Genomic DNA, 22,312 nt, shown 5'->3' with positions numbered 1-22,312 from the left:
TATGGAGAATTTCCTTCTCCTTGCTTCTTAAGTTTCAAGTAAGTTCTGGTTGCTAAAACCTGTTACAATATCCTGCCAGCTGATGGAAGTTTTTGCACTGTTCTCTTTTTTAAGATTGTACTTTTGCAACAAACAAAAAATACTTAAAGAAATCATGCACATGTACCATAACTTTTATTAATTTCTAGCTCTATGGCTGGTAAACTGGAAAGGAGAATAATGCAGTAGGTGCAAAACTTTATTTTGTTTCACAGGGGATGAGTTTTGAGACTAACAAACAGCTACTGATCGCAAACTCCCATTGTCAGAGCAGAACTTCCTCTTTCATTGTGACTATACACTTTAAACAATTTCTAGGAAGTGCTGAAGTTACATTTGCTACACCCAAGGCTTATTTTACAGAAATGAAACACAGCTGCTTACTTTTTGCATCAGGAAAGATTGTTGCTATAAAATTAAAATACTGTGAGAAATTTCTCTTTTTAAGTTAAGACAGAAGCTGTGTTTAGCCTGTAGTCTAGACCATGGATGTCCAGCCTTTCAGCATGCATGGGCTGCACTGACTGAAGAGAAATTGCCTTGGGGCATATATAAAATACATAATAAAGTTAATGTATACAAGCAACAAAAGTTCTGTAATAAAAAATCTTTTATTAAAACATAAAAAGGATGTAAAACTAGCAGAATATTTGACCTTGTTTTTGTGAAACTAACGCATCAGTTTGGTTTAATGGGAGTAGTGACAATTCCTAGTGATTTGTCAAAGTGCTCATCACAGGTTTCTTATCTAATTTTACTCTCTTCCTTTCTTCTCAGAAAGAGCGGTGATGCATTGGAACAGGCTGTCCAGGAAAGTGGTGGAGTCACCATCCTGAGGTTTTCAATAAAAGGGCAGATTTGGCTCTGAGGGATGTGTTTTAGTGGGCACGGTGGTGATAGGTTGATGGTTGGACTAGATTACCTTCTTGGTCCTTTCCAACTTCAGTGACTTCAGTGGGGGGAGCCCAACCCACTCACTAAAGCAGGTAGCATACAGTAGGTTGCACAGGTAGACATCCAAACAGGTATTGAATATCTCCATGGAAGGAGACTCTACAACCTCTCTGGGCAACATACTCCAGTGCTCCATTTCACTTACTGTAAAAATTTCTCCTGCATGTCTTTATGGAACTTTCTATGTTCAAGTTTTAAGCCACTACTCTTCGTCCTACTGCTACACATCACCAAGAAGAGTCTGGCCTTATCCATTTGCTTCCCACCTGCCTTTATATATTTATAAACATTAATCAAATTCCCTCTCAGTCTTCTTTTCCTCAGGCTGAACAGACCCAGGTTACTCAGCCTTCCCTCATGAGGGAGATGCTCCATCTTTATGGCCCTTTATTGGACTCTTTCTAGGAGATCCCTGTCTTTTTGAAACTGGGGAGCACATGGTGCTCCTAAATGTGGCCTCATCAGAGCAGAGTAGGGGGGGAGGATCAATTCTCTCAGCTCTTACTAACGCATTCTAGGATATTACTAGTCTTCTTGGCCCCAGAGGCACACTGCTAGCTCATGGCCAACTTTTTGCCTACTTGAACATTCAGGTTCCCCTCCTTCTCTAATAAAATAGGAGGCATTACTTCCTTACAGAGTTTTTAGTTAAGACTAAATGATCTCAGAAGATTTCTTCCAGTTGAACAGCTGTATTATACTTTCATTCTAAACCTTTCTGGCCTGAAGAAGCCATAATCCTTAAGTACAAGCATTAGTTTCAACAGAACCTGCAGGAATCCCAGCAGAAGTCTGCCAGTTTTCAGTTCATAGAATCATAGAATGATAGAATCACCAAGGTTGGAAAAGACCTAAAAGATCATCCAGTCCAACCATTCACCTATTCCCAATAGCTCCTACTAAACCATGTCCCTCAATACAACATCCAGTCTTTCCTTGAACACCCCCAGGGTCGGTGACTCCACCACCTCCCTGGGCAGTCCGTTCCAGTGCCTGACCACCCTTTCCGAAAAGTAATACTTCCTCATGTCCAGCCTGAATCTCCCCTGCCGTAGCTTGAAGCCATTCCCCCTGGTCCTATCACTAATGACACGAGAGAAGAGGCCGACCCCCAGCTCACTACAACCTCCCTTCAGGAAGTTATAGAGAGCAATGAGGTCTCCCCTGAGCCTCCTCTTCTCCAGGCTGAACATTCCCAGCTCCTTCAGCCTCTCCTCATATGGCCTGTGTTCCAGACCCCTCACCAGCTTTGTTGCCCTCCTTTGAACACGTTCCAGGGCCTCAATATCTTTCTTGCAGTGAGGGGCCCAAAACTGGACACAGTACTCGAGGTGCGGCCTCACCAGTGCTGAATACAGGGGAACAATCACCTCTCTGCTCCTGCTTGCAACACCGTTCCTGATGCAGGCCAGGATGCCATTGGCCTTCTTGGCCACCTGGGCACACTGTCGGCTCATGTTGAGCCGAGCATCAATCAATACCCCCAGGTCCATTTCCTCTACGCAGTCCTCCAGCCACACCGCTCCAAGCCTGTAGCGTCGCCTGGGGTTGTTGTGGCCGAAGTGCAGGACCCGGCATTTGGCCTTGTTGAAACTCATCCTATTGGCTTCAGCCCAACTCTCCAGCCTGTCCAGATCCCTCTGTAGGGCCTCGCTACCCCCAGGCAGATCCACACTTCCAGCCAATTTGGTGTCATCTGTGAATTTACTGAGGGTGCACTCGATGCCCTCATCAAGGTCATCAATAAAGATATTGAAGAGGACAGGCCCCAGCACCGACCCCTGGGGAACACCACTCACAACCGGTCGCCAGCTGGATTTGACTCCATTCACCACCACTCTCTGTGCCCGGCCCTCCAACCAGCTCCTCACCCAGCCAAGAGTGTATCCATCCAAGCCTCTGGCTGCCAGCTTTTGCAGGAGAATGCTGTGGGAGACAGTGTCAAAGGCTTTGCTGAAGTCTAGGTAGACCACATCAACAGCCTTTCCCTCATCCACCAGATGGGTCACTAGATCATAGAAGGAGATCAGGTTGGTCAAACTCTGGAGATTGCAGATGTGGTTCAAAAAGACTTTCTACATAAAAAAGAATACCAAGTTATAACTCTGAATTTGAAAGTGAGTGTCTCATTAATTTCTAAAAAAATAATGTGTATTACCTTCTCTGTCAGCAGTCCACAGTTTCTACATAATTCATATTCATAAGGTTTCAGATTCTGGCCTAAGGTAGCTAGAGATGCCTATCCGTCTATGTCATAAACCAAAATACGTAGATTTCAAGAAGTAAGATTTCAGACTTACCCATGTGTTTAATATTACCTTGCTTCTGTAAAACCCAACAATGGATAATAAAACCCAGCAAAGGCCTCTCTATGAATGCCAGGACTATGCCTTACCAGAATGACCCAACTATGAAGATAAAACCATCACAGGGTTTCAAACCACAGAAACAAATTATACACATGAAAGTGCAAGTGGAGTACTGCGATTTAGATTACGGATCTCAATAGTACTTCTGAAACAAAGAGTTACAGTTATCAACAGAAAGTGGAATCCCTGCAGGCATCTGGTTTGCAACATCCACTAAAAAGCTAGCAATGTGTTGCTCGTTAGAGAGGATTGCTGAAAACTCATAATTTGTCTTAAAATCACACAGCTAAAAAATAAAAAGGCAATTATTACAAGAGTTGAAGTTTCTGCACTACTGAAGTATTTTTCTTATTGGCCGTTTGTTTGTTTTTTAACTCTATGCAATAAAACACACAATGGCATCATGACCAGGCTCACATTCTCATAAAAGTAAATTTCTTTTCCAGATCATGAAGATTAAATGAAAACCTGGACAATGTTCTGTATTTAAATGTTGTTTTTGAAATAACTGAGCAAAATAACAGAAATGGGAGTGCATGTATGCATCTGTGAAAAACAGGAAGAAAAAAAAAATTATGGTAAAGTATGTAATTTGTTACAGAGCTCAAAGATACATTGTTGGCATAATAAGTAAATAAGCGAGCAGAAAATTAAAATCACATTGCAAGAGAAAACTCTGAATCAAGATTTAAATATATTTTCTTTGTAGGAAGATGAATCAAAGGAAGTTGCACAGGAAGTGATGGAAAGAGAGGTTAATAGTAAATAAATGAATAAAGTGAAACATGCTAGATAAATTTACCCCTTCTTGTTCCAAAATCTTCACATGTGCAAATAATTCACATTTAAGATGCCTATATTATTAAGATACAGCAGTTTTGATCAAGACAAGCTCTACAAACTTAGGATCAATGTTGAATTTAAAAAATGCCCTGAGAAAATGTAGAAAAGTAAAGCAGTGTGACTGAGGATGTGAGATACTTTAAATCTGCTAAGGAAAAAAGTCAGATTATTTTGATAAGAATACAGATTGCATACTAATTTTGTTCAAGAATATTTTATGATTATTGACAGATACTACATAAAATGTTCCGTAGAGAAGAAATTTAACGTAGAACACAAAAGGCTTCTTCCATGTTTCCTACCAACATTAATTAAACTAGCACAAGCTGCACAACAAAAATTTTATGAAGATCCCTTTGTACAGTAGAAAAGGATTCCTGGCACATTTGTTACCTTTAGTTAATACAGATGGAGCAGAAACATGGACATTCTCCAAGAATATCAAGTATCTGCTAAAAGCTGAGCTGTAAAACATGAAAAGATTTATGCACAGAGTATTGCTGGAACCATACCAAATCCTACAACATCTTATTTCTGGTACTTAAAAAAGGAGCCCTTGAATATATCAGACATAATAAAAACAAGACTATAGTCCCACAGGTTTTGCCAAGTGAATTCTAACATGGTCATAGAATCAGATTGGAAAAAAAGGAGACTATGAAAATGAACATCAGAGCAGTCAAGGTGAAAGACAGCTTGGAAACTGTGAATAAGCAAGTGTAAGAAAAAATTTAAATGTAAATATCACTAATCCACAGTACACTGTATACTATCAGAGATGATAATAAGAGCTTTCAATGATAAATCTTCACTTAGAAGTTACACGAACAAGCTCTGCACCATTTTTTAAGCAGTGCATAATATCCTGTAAAAATAACAGTGAACACTGCAGAAATATGTTACATCTCTCTTACATTCACTGATTCTGTCATACTATTCCTTTAATGGAAGTAAGTTAAGCATACTTTTGGCTATATGAATGCAAAAGTCATTGCTCTTTTGTGCTACAGATTACAGATGTCCTTTACATAACAATCAAAATAAAGGAAAATGGTAGAACAATTTCAACAGAAAATCAGTTCTCTGTACATTACAACCACATTGTTTAGAAGTGAGCCTACCACTGAAACTGTTTCTAAAGCTTTGGTTCCAGTTCCTTTGTCTCTTACCTTTAGGACAGGGAGTGTTTTTACGTTTTGTCACAGAAATGACACCCCTTTAAAGAAGTATGTCCTCCTGACTTTTTTTCTCCCTATTTTTTCACAGTCCAATTCTTCAAAGCCTTTAAATTAATCTTACATCACAAATATTTCTATCAGATTCCATGGAACTGCTATTGCACTCAATCGTTCTTTAACATATTTATCAGTGATGTAGGCAGTGAGATCAAGCGCACCTTCAGCAGCTCTACAGGTGACACCAACCTGAGTGGTGCAGTTGATATAACAGAAGGAAAGGATGACATCCAGAGGGACCTGTATAGGCTCACAAAGTGAGTCCATGTGAACATAATGAGGTTCAGCAAGGCCAAGTGCAAGGTGTTACATCTGGTCTGGAGCCATCCCAGACAAGTGTACAGACTGAGAGGACTCCTTGAGAGCAGCCCTGAAGGAGAAGGACTTGGTGGTCCCGGTGAATAAAAAGTTGGATATGAGCCAGCAGAGTGCATTTGCAGCCTGGAAGGCCAACAGTATCCTGAGCTGCACCAAAAGAGATGGCCAGCAGGGGAAGAGAAGTGGTTGACACCTCTACTTTGTTCCTGTGAGGCCATATCTGGAGTATGGAAACCAGGCCTGAGGCCCCCAGCACAAGAAGCGGAGCTGTTGCACTGGGTCCAAAGGAAAACCATAAAGATGATCAAAGGGCTAGAGCACCTCTCCTGTGAAGATAGGCTGTGAAAGCTGGGCTTGTTAAATTTGGAGAAGAGAGATTTCAGGGTAGAGCTCATTGCAGTGTCCCATTATTTAAAAGGAAGCTTATAATCAGGAGGGAGACCAACACTGTGCAAGGTCTGATAGTGATATGACAAGGTGGAATGGTTTTAAACTAAAGGAGGAGAAATTCAGATTGGATGTTATGCAGAAAATTTTCACTCAAAGTGTGGTGACTTTGGTGACAATGGTGACATTGGAACAGACTGCCTAGAAGCTGTTAGAGAAGCAGCCCTTGTATAAAACTTAGAACTCAGTATCTGCTGAGTATTCTATGTATATTCTATGTATATTCTGAATAGCTGTCTGAACAAGATATATAAAAATATATATTCTGAACAGAGACAGTAGCTATTCTACAAGCAGTAGGAGTGTTTTATTCTGAATTACTTGGTATTCAAAAATAAACAATCGTCTATAATGCAATATACTTTTTTGAATGCATTCCAGTTAGTATGAAATTCTAGCTCAGTCCAACAGTTCATCTCTTCTATTGTCTTCCTTTTTGACATTGCCTAATGAAAGACTTTTATGAGAAAATGAAATATAAAAAATAATAAGCAGAAGAATTTAGAGGAAATCAGAAGCAATCTTACATCAGGAATGTTTGATTTTAGTTTCAAGAAGCCTTACCCTCCACCATGGTGTGCATTCCCTACATAAGTACTAACTATCATTTACAGCTAGTTCAAATAGATTTGAATTGAATAATTTAATCCACGTGCAAGTACTTAGTCTCCCTGTTTGTCCACTGGAGTAGCTGACCAGCATTACAGACAGAAATCTTTCACAGAATTGAAACAAACTTAACTTCTCCACGTGCATTTAGTTGAGGTATAATGATACAGAAGGAATACAAATGTTTGTTTTTAAAATAACAGTACAAGATGTTATTCTTTGAAATCAGTCTAAAACTGTAAGTAACTTGATCTAAAAAAAAAAAAAAAAAAAAAAAAAAGAAATGACAGATTTTTCCAAAATCTCATCTTTTTGTTTGAATTCCAATTTGGTTCCTTTTTGTTTTATGCCTAAATACTTTAACTAAAAAAAAAAAACGCGTTTACTTCCTTAAATTGAGGCCAACATATCTAATATCTTCATTCAGCAAAAGTAACATATGTGCCTAATTTCATTAACTTTGAGTAGTCCCACTGTGGTAATTAGATTAGATATTGCATAATATCTAAAGGCAAGCATATGTATAAATTTTTCCTGAAGTGGGACCTTCGCTCTTAAATCCAGGTTTAAAACTGTGCATTATTTTCTACAATTTGCATTTCCACAATCTACAAATAAAAGTGCATTCAATGTGTCCTCATAAAACGTAAGACAGAAGTTTGGAAGATGTCTTTAGCTATTGTAGTGATTATGAACAGCTGTAGTTTACGAGTCCCCAAGGAACTTAGAAAAATTCCACTATCTTCCACTTATTCACCAAACTCTTTGTTCTATTATTTCTAGTAGCAAGAAGATCCCCAAATCCACAGAGTATTTTGACTTCTCTTTCTCTTGATTGAGAGACTTGCTCCTTTTGTTCTGTGAACAATTAAATCATTTTTCTGTAGCTGCAATGTAAGAACTCACACACTGATAAAGGGAGGTAAGGTAACCTGAGCATAATTTGGAAAATATGAAAATAAAGTCCTGCAAGGTGGTATTTTACTAAGTGTTTATTAACCCCGGAAGCTCCTACTCCCAGGCTGGAATCTGACTGATTATCTTTATAATTTATTAGTGAAGTCATTCAAGTTGCAGAGAAGGGAGAAGATCATACAATCAAAGAATCATTGAATGGTTTGGGTTGGATGGGGACCTTTAAGAACAACTAGTACTGACCCCCTTGCTATAGGCAGGGACACCTCCTTCTAGATCAGGTCATTCAAAGCCCCATCTAGCCTGGCCTTGAATGCTTTCAGGGAGGGAGCATTGTCAGCTTCACTGAGCAACTTGTTCCACTGTGTCATCATATGCACAATAAAGAATTTCTTCCTAATATCTAGTCTGAATCTACCCTCTTCCAGTTTAAAGTCACTTCCCTCCGTCCTGCTGCTACTTGACCTTATAAAAAGTTATCTTGGCTGTCTCAGGCTGTCCTCATAGAGAGGTTCTCCAGCCCACTAATCATCTTTGTGGCCCTCCTCTAGACCTGTTACAACAACTCCATGTCCTTCTTGTGCTGGGGGCTCCAGAACTGGACACAGCACTCTAAGAGGGGTCCATGAGAACGGAGTAAATAGAAGGCCAGAATCACATCCCTCGACCAGCAGGCTGCTCGTGTTTCTTCTGATGCAAACCAGGATGCAGTTGGCCTTCTGGGCTGCAAGCGCACATTGCTGGCTCACACTGAGTCTTTCATCAACCAATATTCCCAAATCCTTCTCCTCAGGCTGCTTTCAAGCCATTCTCTGTCCAGCCTGTATTTGTGCTTGGGATTGCCCCTATTCAGGCGCAGGACCTCGCACTTGGCCTTGTTCAACTTCATGAGGTTGGTATGGGCCCATAGCTCAAGCCTGTCAGGTCCCTCTGGATGGCATCCCTTGCTTCTAGTTCTAGTGAACTGCAACACTCAGCTTGGTGTCGTCTGCACACTTGCAGGGTGCACTTGATTCCACTGTCCATGTCACCTACAAAGATGACACTGCTTTCAACTCCGAGCCTTGAGGTATCCCACTCATCACCAGTCTCCATTTGGACACTGAGCCATTGACAACTCTCTGGGTGCGGTCCTCCAGCCAATTCCTTATCCACTGAGTGGCCCATCCATCAAATCCATTTTTTTCCAGATTTGCAACAAGGATGTAATGTGGGCCAGTATCAGATGCTTTGCACAAGTCCCTATAGACAACGTCAGTTGCTCCTCCTTTACCACTGATTCTGTAACTCCATCAAAACAGGCCTCCAAGTTCGTCAGGCATGACTTGCCCTTGGTGAAGGTGCTGGTTACCACCAATCACCTAATCTTTATTTTCCATGTGCTCCATGATCTTGTCAGGCATAGAGATGAGACTCACTCACCTGTAGTTGCCTGGATTTTCTTTTTTTCCCTTCTTGAAAATGGGTTTTATGTTTCCTCTCTTCAGTCAGCTTGAATTTCACCAAACTGTCATGACCCTTCAAATGTGGATAGTGGCTTGGCAAATTTGTCTACCAGTTTTCTCAGAACCTGTAGATGGATCTTTTTGAGTCCCATGGACCTGTGCACCTTCAGATTCTTTATTTAGATGGTCTCAGACCTGATCATCACTTACAGTGGGCTGATCTTCTTCCTCCATATTCTTAACATTGCTTTCTGCACCTTGAATGGTGTTGCTAGAGCCCTTTCCAATGAAGACTGCAGTAATACAATGCCATGCGAATGTCCAGTAGACAAGGACAAAGGCAGCTGCATGGTATTTCCCCAGTATATAGTCTAGAGAGGCACAAAGATTTGGGAAAATTGCCCTCTGGAGAGTTATTTCATTTCCAGAGCTGCAGGAAAGAAAAACTAAATTTGACCTGTAGTCAGAAATGTTTTTCTTCTGCTGAGAAGGGGGAGAGAGGTGACAATGAAGCATGCCCAGGTCTCTCCTGTTCTACTGAGAGGGTTGACTATTGGGAGACATTACTAATTAATTACAAGCCAGCAGATGCCCCTTTAAGGTCTGCTCTGCTTTCCAACGGCTGTAGTCGGAGACTTAGAAGGGGAGAGGGTTGGCTTTATTTGTACATCTTCGAGCTGGGTTAAGAGAAGGGGGGTGGTTTCCAACGCTAAGAGGTCTTTGGTGGCTTAGGTGGGAGGAAAGTTTTGAGCGGCGATGGTGGGGGGAGAAGTAAAATTCCTCTTGATGTGAAGGAAAAAAAAAAAAAAGAAAAAAAAAAAAAGCCGTAAGGACTGAATAACAAACAGGAAATGCCTAACTCGGCTGCGAGGCGGACGGGAGGCGCAGAGAGCTGAACTCCACTCGCAGCACAGCCGCTGCCGGGCGTGCCGGCGGCAAGATCGCTCCCGTCCATCGCTCCTACCTCGGCCCCGGGCTCCTGGCCCGTGGCTCGCAGGAGTCCAGGCATGGCTGCCTCCTACTGGATGCTGACAGGTGAGGAAAGCCCCTCTCTTAACTTTGAAAACCCTGGTCCGGGCAGTAGTCCTCCTTTCTTCGGGAGGGGGAAGAAAATGTGGGGTTCTGGCACTCCAAAGATCGAGTTCCCCCTGCCTCTGGTCCTTCTCTCTTTCCCTGCCTGCCTGCCCCGGGAATCCTCTGCTCCATCTAGCCCTCCTGCAGGAGTTCGTGAGGTACTACTTCGGGTTTTTTGTCTGAGAACTTTGATCCCTACAACAATCATGCAGTCGTGCGGGGGAAAGAAAAGTGCTGCTAGATGAAGACGAATAGGTGAGAAGAAATACTGTAATTGGCACTGGCTTGGAAAAAGAAAAGCATCCTGCAACACTTTTTTTTAATTATTATTATTATTTTTAGAGCTTTTCTGTTTTTCTCCTATTAGATTCAAAGATATTGTGCATGGTAAAGGGGAATGTAAGGAAACAGTTAACTGCCTGGTTAACTTGAGGAAAAATGAGTTCATCCGGAACTGAAATATGTAATATTGCCTTTTAGGGTTTCATTTATTGTTGGGGATTTACTTTCTTTTTCAGTAAAACAAGTATGAAAAGAAACAAAAATTTCTTCCCCCTCCCCTAGTAATTATGTCTGTAGTAATGCTTTGGAACTAGAATCAGGGAAATCCAAGGGATTTCACTCTTTCCAGTGGGAAAGAGTGTAAGGCAATACTGGGATTCATGTGCTTAGAAACTTTGACACAGAACTCCACAGCAGCTCTTGAGCTAGCAACTAGAACACAGTGAACCTGAATCAGTACAGAGGAAGAAATCCATTTCATAAGAATAATCAAAATGCAGGCAGCAGTAAGTGGGGAAAAGGCAAGACAAGGTTTTTTTCCTCTTCACTGTGCTTATTGTGCAAGAAATAACTGGTATGTGAACATGTGGGAATCTGAACATAGTTCTGCAATATTTAGCTCTTGTTCATAGATGTCATTATTACTTGTACTACACAACAATATTCGCCAGGATGTGTTTGTCATTCTTTAAAGAGGTCTGCTTTATTCAGTGGCAACAATTTAGTGTGCCACTTCTTTTTCAGATTTTCAAAGTTGCCACTGGTAATACCAGTGAATAATTTATTAAAGTAGTAAAGTAGAACTTTGATTAAGTAAAGGGGGGAAAAAAAAAAAAGAGGTGTATTATCAAATAGGAGTGCATCTCAAGGATGGGTCCTGACCAATTCCATTAGTAGTTGATGAGAAATAGAATAAACTTTAAAAAAAGCTAAGGCATTACAGATAAGAGGAACAGGATTCAAAGCATCTCAGGTAAATAAGAGAGAATGTCATATATAAATAAAACAATGTCAGAAAAATACAGACAAGGGGATTTAAAATTACAGCAGAATAATAATGCAAATTAATTACGTGCTTTTTCTTAGAAAGGGAAAAATAAAGCAAATCCTATCATAGATTCACTGAATGACTTGAGTTGGAAGAGACAACTTTAAGATCATCTATTTCCAATCACCTGCTAGTGATGGGGACACCTAGACCAGACTCAAATCCCCATCCAGCCTGGACTTGAATGACTTCCAATGTCTCACCACCCTCACAATAAATAATCTCTACCTAATATCCAGTCTAAATCTACCCTCTTCCAGCTTACAGCTGATTTTCCATCCTGTTGCTACCTACCCTTATAAAAAGTCCTCCTCAGCTTTCCTGGAGGTTCCTTCCTCAGTACTAGAAGGTTGCTATAAGGTCTCCTTGGAGCCTTCTTTTCTCTAGGCAGAAGAGCCCAGCTCTCTCAGGCTGTCCTCATAGAGAGGTTCTCTAGCCCACTAATCATCTTTGTGGCCCTCCTCTAGACCTGTTACAACAACTCCATGTCCTTCTTGTGCTGGGGGCTCCAGAACTGGACACAGCACTCTAAGAGGGGTCCATGAGAACGGAGTAAATAGAAGGCCAGAATCACATCCCTCGACCAGCAGGCTGCTCGTGTTTCTTCTGATGCAAACCAGGATGCAGTTGGCCTTCTGGGCTGCAAGCGCACATTGCTGGCTCACACTGAGTCTTTCATCAACCAATATTCCCAAATCCTTCTCCTCAGGCTGCTTTCAAGCCATTCTCTGTCCAGCCTGTATTTGTGCTTGGGATTGCCCCTATTCAGGCGCAGGACCTCGCACTTGGCCTTGTTCAACTTCATGAGGTTGGTATGGGCCCATAGCTCAAGCCTGTCAGGTCCCTCTGGATGGCATCCCTTGCTTCTAGTTCTAGTGAACTGCAACACTCAGCTTGGTGTCGTCTGCACACTTGCAGGGTGCACTTGATTCCACTGTCCATGTCACCTACAAAGATGACACTGCTTTCAACTCCGAGCCTTGAGGTATCCCACTCATCACCAGTCTCCATTTGGACACTGAGCCATTGACAACTCTCTGGGTGCGGTCCTCCAGCCAATTCCTTATTTTTATAGCATGCACTAGAAGTCAAAACCATGCTAGAGTAAAGGAAAAGTGTAGAAGTGTGTTTGTGTATTCATACTGACTTTGGTTTTAGTTAACTCAGTATTTGCCAGGACTCTAAAAACCCAGAGGTAAAGGAAGTAAGAGAAATGCAAATAAACAGACAAGAATGCACAGAGAAGTCACAAGCCTGTCTTGGATGAAAGAGAATCCTCAGCAAGTATGCTGATGATATGAAGGTAGGAGGAGTGGCTAACACATCAGAAGGCTATGCTGCCAATCAGCATGACCTGGACAGGCTCGAAAGTTGGGTGGAGACAAACTTTATGAGGTTCAACAAGGGGATGTGTGGAGTCCTTTACCTGGGGAGGAATAAAAGCGTCTATCTGTACAAGTTTCAGGACAACAAAGGACAACCTGCTGGAAAGGAACTCTGTAGAGAAGGACCTGGGAATCTCAGTAGACAACAGCTTGACCATGAGCCAGCAGTGTTTCCTTGTGGCCGAGAAGGCCAATGGTATCCCTAAAGTGAATTTAAAAGAGCGTGACCAGCAAGTTGAGGTGGCATTTTCTCTCCCTCTATTTTGCCCCTATGAGGCCAATGTGGAATACTGTGTCCAGGTCTGAGCTTCAAAATAGACAAGAAACTTACAGAAAGAGTCTAGTGAAGGGCCACAAAGATGACTATGGGCCTGGAATAACTCCACCCTTACGTGGATAGGATGTGAAACCTGGGAATGTTCAGAATGGAGAAGAGCAGACTGATGTTATTTATCTAATTATTAATATCTAGAAAGTGAGTGTCAAGCGGGGAGAGCCAGGCTCTTTCCAGTGGTGCCCAGTGACAGATCCAGGGGCAGTAGGCACAAACTGCAACACAGGAAATTCCATGCAAACATGAGGAAAAACTTATTTTGAGGGCGATTGAACACTGGAAACAGCTGCCCAAAGAGATTGTGGTGTCTCCTTCTCTAAAGATACTCAAAACCCACCTGGGTTCTTTCCTATGTACGGAATCTGCTTTAGGAAAGGATTGGACTAGATGATCACCAGAGGTCCCTTGCAATTCCTACAGTTCTGTGATAAGAGTTGACGAAATGCAATCAATGAAGAAAGACTGAACAAATTAGGCTTGTTTATGTAAGAGAGAGAAAATAGCAAGCTGTGAGTGTTTCAAATCTATGTTTTTACAACAGTACTATTATATAAGAATATTTTTCCAATGTCAGTGTTTCTTTTCTTTCATGAGAGCAATAGCTCTATAAACCAACATATTCAATATATGAAGTCCAATATAAAGAGTTTATGCACTTGGTTTTCTATGTCCAACAAAGAACAAGGTAACTTACTGGGTTAAAAAAAAAAAAAAAAAGGAATATTCAGAAGAATTTTAGTACTCATCGGGTATTGATAGAATTCCTAGAGTAGATTACTTAAAAAACACCTCCATAATCTCCTTCACTTCAAGTTTTTATGAAGTTGGATTAACACTTGTCAGGGTTGGTTAAGGTTTTTTTTACTTGGCTTCAGTTTATGTGGTTTAAGTAGGGATCTGCTGCAATTTCCGCAAGCTCTGATTGAAAGAAGATGAAGGAAGAAACCTAGCCAAAGGAGTTCCATTACTTTTGATAATTCTTCATTTATATTCTTATGCTTATTCTAATACTTTCGCAATTTTTTTCTCTCCTCACTGGTAATCATGTTGTTGGTATTAAATAAGAATCTATACTTGTCTTTATAATACAAAAGACCAGTAATCAAAAAGAAATAGCTGTAGAACTTCATTTCCACAGAAAATGAAGGAGTCCTGAAACTGCATAAGCAGGACTTTGGATGACGGAAAAGAATGAAAACTGATTTTTTTACCAATTTTACTCTCTACTTTCATCTGCTCATTTGCTCTTACAATAATAGCATCCATAAATCTCTCAACAGAGTTCCCCCTGTATTTGATAATCTTTCTCAGTGGAACTTTCTCACTCTTTTTTGTCCAGGACTTTAATGTTTTTTGCATGATTCTACCTATAATAGAAGTGGTGGGGGCAGGTGGTGGGTCGGGTTGGGTCTCATAGGAACATAACTTGTCTGACCAAAATACATCCCTTCTTCATAAGGTAGATGATCAAAACTTGAAGATACAGGATTGTGTGTCTTAAATATGTTCAGAGCCTTATAACACTCCTACAAGTATTTGCTTGCCACCATTCTTGTTTTGCATTGCACTCAGAAATGCGATTAAAATGGATGAAAAATTGATGCAATTACTACTATCTATTATTACTTTTTTTTAAGTGATAAACAGAAAGATCTCAAATATGACATCTCAACTTAGTTTTTCAACAAGACTGGAACACACCATAAAATTTAAAACTTGACTCTATGGACATTAACTTCATAGCTCTCTTTACAAAATTAGTATGCCCTTACGAACTTAGTTACATGTGCTTAAATTTTTGGAGATGTTTTCTTTCTTCTGCTGCTTTTTCTCTAATATTCAAACAAATAACAATATTCAGTAATTACTTTTCACCAGAGTAGGCAGAGCATATTCATCTAATAAATGTGTTCCTTTGTAAGTGACAATGGGCTTGCTAATTTTAAAAAACACCATTTAAGTTTACAGTTGCTAAATACTTGTGGAACATTGTTCCCAACTGTATAAAATCTCATTATTTATTTCAGAAAGTATTTAAGCACATCTCAAAATGCCTATGCAGCAACAAATTAATATGTTGAGAGGTAACTTTATTGAGTGTTTATTGGTTTGGTTGTTACTTTTAAGCAGCATTTGTGCTTGGCAATAAGTCACCTGCTTCCATGAGCTGAACCCTTATTTTTTCAGATACTAATTTCCAACTTGCAAACTTTCTCTGAAATGTGTAATATCTCTAAGGATGTAAGACTGCTAGTGAAAATTAAACCAGAACCAACAAGTGGAAAAAAAGTTTGTAAAAGCAAGGCAGTAAAGGAAGAAAAAAAAATACCAATGTGGAATGCTAATACACCTATGGATATTATCATTGACAGAATAGTGTGAGGTCTATCCTTGCAACTTCCTAACTGCAAAGAATATAAAGAAAACTCACCATAAGTATAGCATTTGCATAGACAAACAAAAGGAGTTCCTGAGAAGCTAAATGCAGTCTCCACCTAAGCCACAAAACGTTAACACAAATTATGAGTATGCACAAGCCCAAATTAAACAAATAGTTATGTGTGTGCTTATGTTTTATTCCTTTGGGTGGTCCAGTTTCCTTCTGTGAAAGTACTCATGCTAACAGTTAAACGTGTACTCATAGGAAGAGAGTCTGAGGTTTCATAAATAAATCCTGTTATGTAATATCTGATAAAGTTGTTTTTACATCAGTATCAAGATTAGGAACACTGAATGCATGTCACTGGGCCAGATATGAGTTCAGTGTCCTGTTCTAATCAGTGGCCAGTGCCAGATACTTTAGAGAAATTCCTATGATTTACATGAATAACAACATAATGGGAGATATGATTTTTGCTAACTCTAATCTTGTATCTTATTAAATCCTTCAGTCCAATTATTTTCCTTGTTAGGAATATTTTCTTAAGAAACTAAAGAAAACCAGAGAGTTGCTGGTCCAGGAGGAAAGCAGCAAATTTAAAACTGTTAAGAGGATATCTCTTGCTTTTCAGTTATGGCTAAAGTATAGACATTAACAACTTACTTTATCTGCTCCAGTTGCCCTGATACACTTAGAAAGAAGCACAACTTCTTTTTTATCAAATATTTTCACTTTTTTTTTCCCATACAAAAACATCCTTTTAGTCTCCATTCTTCTCAGTTTTCTCTCATTCTTAATAAATTTGCAATGTTCCTTCTGAAAACAGCATTCAGCACTATTTCAAAATTAGCAGAATTCACACAACAGTATCAACAGTTTTTTATATCATTTCTGCTTTGTTAAACGTGTCCAGGCTGCAAATTGAATTGGGAACATCAAAACATCAAGCTTTTTATGAATTATGGTTCTCAGAGCTGTCTCATTTTGGCTGCAGCCACCAGAAGATTCAGCATGGAGCTCAAGTTTTTGAGCATGTTTGAACATAAGTGAAGATAGGATGTATAAAGAAAGATAGTGCCAGTTCAACCAAAACCCTTAACCTCTTTCTAAGAGTAAAGTCAAACTAACAGTTCAGGTTTTAGCGTTACTTTGAACTGGTTTTCATTGCGGTCTGTAAACGTGATCTCTCTAGTCACCTCTTTTGCGCCTCAGATTTTAGATACCATTGCTGTTCGATGTGATTCTAAAGTATCACAGCGTTCTCTTATCACAGCAAGGAAATCAGCTATTTAGCTGTACTGTTCTCATCTCCATTATCCGTACCCATGACCTTCCACACGTACATGCCTGTAAAACTACTTAGTTGTCCCCTCCTCTCCCTGCCTCACGGCACGGAGCAGCACCAGGACAGCCCTCCTCCCGCCTCAGGCTTTCTGACAGACCGGAGCACTCGCAGCACGGCCGGGAGCCGCCCCCTGCTCTCCGGACGACAGTGGCTGAACGTTGCCGCCGTTGCGCATGCGCCAGCTCCGAATGGTTGAGTTGGCGGCGCGCGGGAGACGTTGCGCATGCGTGCCATGCAAAAGGACTGCCGTCCGCGCGCGTTCTACCGGCTCCCTACGGGCTTTGGAGCGTACGCTTGGGGAGGGTGGTGGCAGGCGCTGCGCATGCGCACGCTGTGAGGAGAGGTGGTGGCTCAGGGGCCTGGACGAGCCGCGTCGCCGCTGCTGCGAGGGGCCCGGATTTCTCCGCGGGGCCGCGTGCCGTCGGTTGTCAGGAGATAAGCCCCTGGCTGACCGGTCAGTAGCGAGTACGTCCCGCTCGGCCCCGCCGCTAAGCCTCCCGGGGCGGGCAGACCGGCTGGGCCGCTGCCGCCGCGGCTGAAGAGAGAAGGCGCCGGCAGGATGAAGCTGGTGAGGAAAGACCTGGAGAAGGATAATGCGGGGCAGGTGACGCTGATCCCCGAGGAGCCGGAGGACATGTGGCACACCTACAATCTGCTGCAGGTGGGTGACAGCTTGCGGGCCTCCACCATCCGCAAAGTGCAGACCGAGTCGTCCACGGGCAGCGTGGGCAGCAACCGCATCCGCACCACCCTCACCCTCTGTGTGGAGACCATCGACTTCGACTCGCAGGCCTGCCAGCTGCGGGTCAAAGGCACCAACATCCAGGAGAATGAGTATGTCAAGATGGGGGCCTACCACACCATCGAGCTGGAGCCCAACCGGCAGTTCACGCTGGCAAAGAAGCAGTGGGACAGCGTGGTGCTGGAGCGCATCGAGCAAGCCTGCGACCCAGCGTGGAGCGCTGATGTGGCAGCCGTGGTCATGCAGGAAGGCTTGGCTCACGTCTGCCTGGTTACCCCCAGCATGACCCTTACTCGTGCCAAGGTGGAAGTGAACATCCCCCGCAAACGGAAAGGAAACTGCAGCCAACATGACCGGGCCCTAGAGAGATTTTATGAACAGGTGGTGCAGGCCATCCAGCGGCACATCAACTTTGAGGTGGTGAAGTGTGTCCTGGTGGCCAGCCCAGGCTTCGTTCGAGAGCAGTTCTGTGATTACATGTTCCAGCAGGCAGTCAAGACTGACAACAAACTTTTACTGGAGAACAGATCCAAGTTTTTACAGGTAAGGAGATACATTGTCTTTAAAAAGTTTAAGAAGTGGGTTAAGAGCTGTTGTCTGTGCTAACAGAAAAGAAATGCAAGGAAGATGGGGAAATAATACCCTTAATGGAGAAAATAGTTTTCTACTACAGCATTGTAAGAGATGCTGTAATAGAAAGGCATATTGTCATGCCTCTCAAGTTACAAAGTAGTTATGCAACATTCAGAGATTTTTTTTTTTCCTCGGGTAACTTCACATGGAATCACACACAGAATCACAGAAACAGTGGTGTCCAGTTTTGGGCCCCTTACTGCTAGAAAGACATTGAGGCTCTGGAGCAGGTTCAAAGAAGGGCAGCAAAGCTGGTGAAGGGTCTGGAGCACAGGCCTTATGTGGAGTAGCTGAAGGAGCTGGAATTGTTCAGTCTGGAGAAGAGGAGGCTCAGGGGAGACCTTATTGCTCTCTATAACCACCTGAAGGGAGGTTGTAGTGAGCTGGGGGTTGGCTCTTCTCTCATATAACTGGTGATAGGACTGGAGGGAATGGCTTCAAGCTGCACCAGGGGAGATTTAGGACACTAGAAAATACTACTGAAGAGTGGTCAGGCACTGAAATGGGCTGCCCAGAGAGGTGGTGGAGTCACCAACCTTGGAGGTGTTCAAGGATCATTTGGGTTTTGTGTCGAGGGGTATGGTTTAGTGAGAACTATTGTTGATTGGTGGTTGATGGTTGGGCTGGATGATCTTGTAGGTCATTTCCTACCTTGGTGATTGATTCTGTGATCCTGTAATCAGTATTAATGTTTTTTTCCTAGGGTAACTTAGCAGGAAATGTAGGAAATATTGGCTTTAAATACATATTTAATGCACAATTAAAAGTGAAATACAAATTGAAAAGCAGTTTAACTGTAGTGTTAATCAGCCATGCTATGTAACATGTAAATTTCATTGCATCTTTCTTAAGGTTTTTAAAGAGGAAGGGAAGTGGTGTGGGTTAGTTAATGTTGCTGTTAGATATAGATTGTGTGGACCATAATATTTCTTCATATTCTTGATTCTAATGGTTGGAGTCTTTTGTTGGTTTTTTTTTGTTGTTGTTGTTTATTTGTTTGTTTTTACCTTTCACTGAAATAGGAGAAGTCAGATTGAAAAAGTAAGTTTTCCCTTTCATAAGGATTCTTGCAGGCCTAATCTGTACTTTCAGAATGGGGAGGGTCCTATTCTTAATGGTAGTAAGGTTTGGTAGTCTTAAATTATGTGCTCTTGCACATACAGGAATGTGATGATAATGTGTAAAAGCAAACATAGAAATATGCAGTTACACTGGACTTAATGCTTTTGTGCTGGATGTCTTCAGTCTTAAGAGATCATCTTCTTCTTGTATGTTTTAAAATAAAGAGGATTAAGTTTTCTCAGTATTTTGAGATGCTCCTGCCTTAGGTAGGAGCTTGCTTATTCAGGAAAGTTTCTGAAGAAGAGAATCAATTTTTTTTTGTACACTTAAAATACAGTTTGTGGATTTAGGTTAAGCTTTGCATTGTAGGAGAAAAATTAAGAAAAGAGTTGTAGAGTTCAAGGAAGAGACAAGTTGGTTATTATCAAGATAAGTATGTATTGTGGAATCTACTTGTGGTTGGCTAATCAAGAGAATTGAATGTTGTACTAAAGAAAGAATCTCTGATTTTGTTTACTCCAGGTGCATTCATCATCAGGACATAAGTACGCACTGAAGGAGGCACTTTGTGACCCAGCTGTAACTAGCCGTCTCTCTGACACTAAGGCTGCTGGTGAGGTCAAAGCCTTAGATGACTTCTATAAAATGTTGCAACATGAGCCTGACCGGGCTTTTTATGGCCTAAAACACGTGGAAAAGGCCAATGAAGCCATGGCCATTGATACTTTGTTGATCAGTGATGAGCTCTTCCGGCACCAGGATGTGGCTACACGTGCCCGATATGTTAAATTGGTAGATAGTGTACGGGAGAACATGGGCACAGTGCGCATTTTCTCCAGCCTTCATGTGTCTGGGGAGCAGCTTGGCCAGCTGACAGGGGTAGCAGCTATCCTGCGTTTCCCTGTTGCTGAGCTCTCTGACCAGGAGGATGAGTCTAGCTCTGAAGAGGATTGACAACAGTGGCTTCATTTCACAGTATCCCTTCCAACTGACATCAAAATGACATTAAAAGTCTTCCCTTCCAAAATACTGTGTGCAGATTTACCATGATATGTCACTTATGTTTTTGATAGTATTTCTTATACTATGTGTTTCTTCTCACCACACAAATTGATGTCTATTCTATGGTGAAGACGATTGAAATGCTGAGATTTAGAGCTGACTGGCTTTGCAAGTTACACCCTGGATCTCCAGCAGTACCAGAAACAGATCTCAGTCCCCAAAGCTGCTTATTCTTCATGTTAAGGCAGACTGTCAGCTTAATGTTCTGGAATGTGTACAAAAAGATAATAAACTATGAAGCAGAAAACTGTGTCAGACTCTTTATTTTAGCTCAAATGTGTGAAAACAGTATTACAAATTGAAAATCCGTCGTGTAAGACAGCCAAACTATACTTGGTCTTCTTAGGAACTCATTAACCATAAATTATACTTGGTCTTCTTAGGAACTCATTAACCATATCCTAAAAAGAAAGGTTGAGAAATGGGATCATCTATTAGAGGCTTTCTGTGAAATGTTTGAAGTGATCTTTCAGAAACTCGACTCATTAGGGTAACAGTTTTCTCTTTAATGTGGCAGTAGATGCCTGACAGATTGTGAAGCTCAATGTGTCTGTTTCAGTAGTCTTTCCAAATGCTCTTTGGGAAATTGTTTGAGGGGATTTGGGAGGAGGTAGACAGGGCAGTTGTCAAGGGATGTGTGTTACCACTGTGTTCTGATGAATTAGCACTGAAACTAATTAGTATCCAGTTTTAAGCAGCCATATGAATATATGAGTAAGGCTTAAAGAACCAGGTCTCTAGTCTTTATTAGAATTTTTTTTTACAACAAGCAATAGAAGTAATTTCATAATCTGTTACCTGTTTAAAAACATATGCATTATCATGTGGAGATAAAAATTACAGACTTGTAAGTAGAATTTTAGCTTAAGACAGTGACAACAGTAAAAATAAAGTTACTTCTCCAATTATTTGATTTGTTCAGTGAAAGCCACAATGAGTCTGATTTCTTCACTTGAACAATGAGATCTTAGGGTGAAGAAGCACAAACTGCTTTCAGATTCTGATGTGCGTACGCATGTGAAATTGACCGTAGCATATTGTTTGTTCAGTTTAAACCAGTGTGTGGTGATGAAGGTGGTGAGAGTAAATAAGCATTCCTTGTTTAAATGTCGCAGTGGAGGAGGGAACTGGAGACTGACTAAAAATAAATTTCATTTGGAAAAACCACAGAACAAATAACAAAAACCTGAAAGTTTTATGCTAGATCAAATAGAAAAAGAAAGTAACGGTGCTCTCAGTGCTAACTTGTGCCAGCTCTGTGAGTTTGGTATTAAGTATTGCTAAGTCACATAAACCAAAACAGCAGCCTTAATTTGTTGGTAGGAAGTTGTACTGAACTGGAAGCCCTCAGATGTGAAAAGACAAGCTATAGAATGGTTTGGTATTTTTACAGACCAGACCAAATTTAAGACTGCTATTCCATTTTTTAAAAGGAAATTGTGGAGAATTTCTACTGTAAACTTTTGTAAGAAAGTTACAATGGCAGTTTTTTTAAGTCTGTGTCTCCTATGTTACGGTAGCATGCACAAAGCAGAAGCAAGCAGGCAAGCATTTGGTAAAAAAATAAATAAATAAATAAATAGTGATTCTTTCTTGTTTTTTTTTTTTTATTATTATTTTTGCAATTAAAATAACAATTCTACACAGAATTTGAAAGTTATAAATATTTTTTCTTTTTCTAGCTACTGCTATCGTGTCATTAACTCTCTAAAAGAAGTACAAATCCAGTTGTCCGAAGTATGGAAGGGTGGCATTTTTTGTTTTGTAAGCATTTTTGTAGTAAAATAAATA

The 22,312-nt window shown here is 41.0% G+C and overlaps 2 protein-coding genes across 3 annotated transcripts in view; both read left to right on the top strand.

Moving 5' to 3' along the window:
• Positions 1-9,892: 9,892 nt before the first annotated feature.
• The window catches only part of ITGA1 (integrin subunit alpha 1), a 75,960-nt gene continuing 63,540 nt past the window's right edge, over positions 9,893-22,312 (top strand). The window contains exon 1 of the mRNA XM_052670225.1: positions 9,893-10,209. Within this exon, the coding sequence (XP_052526185.1) occupies positions 10,182-10,209 (28 nt within the window). The 5' untranslated portion in view covers positions 9,893-10,181. The remainder of the gene's footprint in view (positions 10,210-22,312) is intronic.
• On the top strand, positions 10,260-20,768 carry PELO (pelota mRNA surveillance and ribosome rescue factor). Of its 2 annotated transcripts, XM_052670230.1 has the most exons (3): positions 10,260-13,994; positions 14,066-18,307; positions 19,982-20,768. In XM_052670230.1, exons 2-3 carry the CDS (start codon positions 17,582-17,584, stop codon positions 20,411-20,413), a joined length of 1,158 nt encoding a protein of 385 aa, XP_052526190.1. In that variant the 5' UTR covers positions 10,260-13,994; positions 14,066-17,581; the 3' UTR covers positions 20,414-20,768. The 2 variants fall into 2 exon arrangements, with proteins under 2 accessions (XP_052526190.1, XP_052526188.1); XM_052670228.1 differs by having other exon boundaries at positions 10,260-18,307.

Source organism: Tympanuchus pallidicinctus, unplaced genomic scaffold (assembly GCF_026119805.1).
Source record: "Tympanuchus pallidicinctus isolate F22 unplaced genomic scaffold, pur_lepc_1.0 scaffold9, whole genome shotgun sequence".
Lineage (NCBI taxonomy): Eukaryota > Metazoa > Chordata > Aves > Galliformes > Phasianidae > Tympanuchus > Tympanuchus pallidicinctus.
This window is presented reverse-complemented; position numbering and strand designations above follow the sequence as displayed.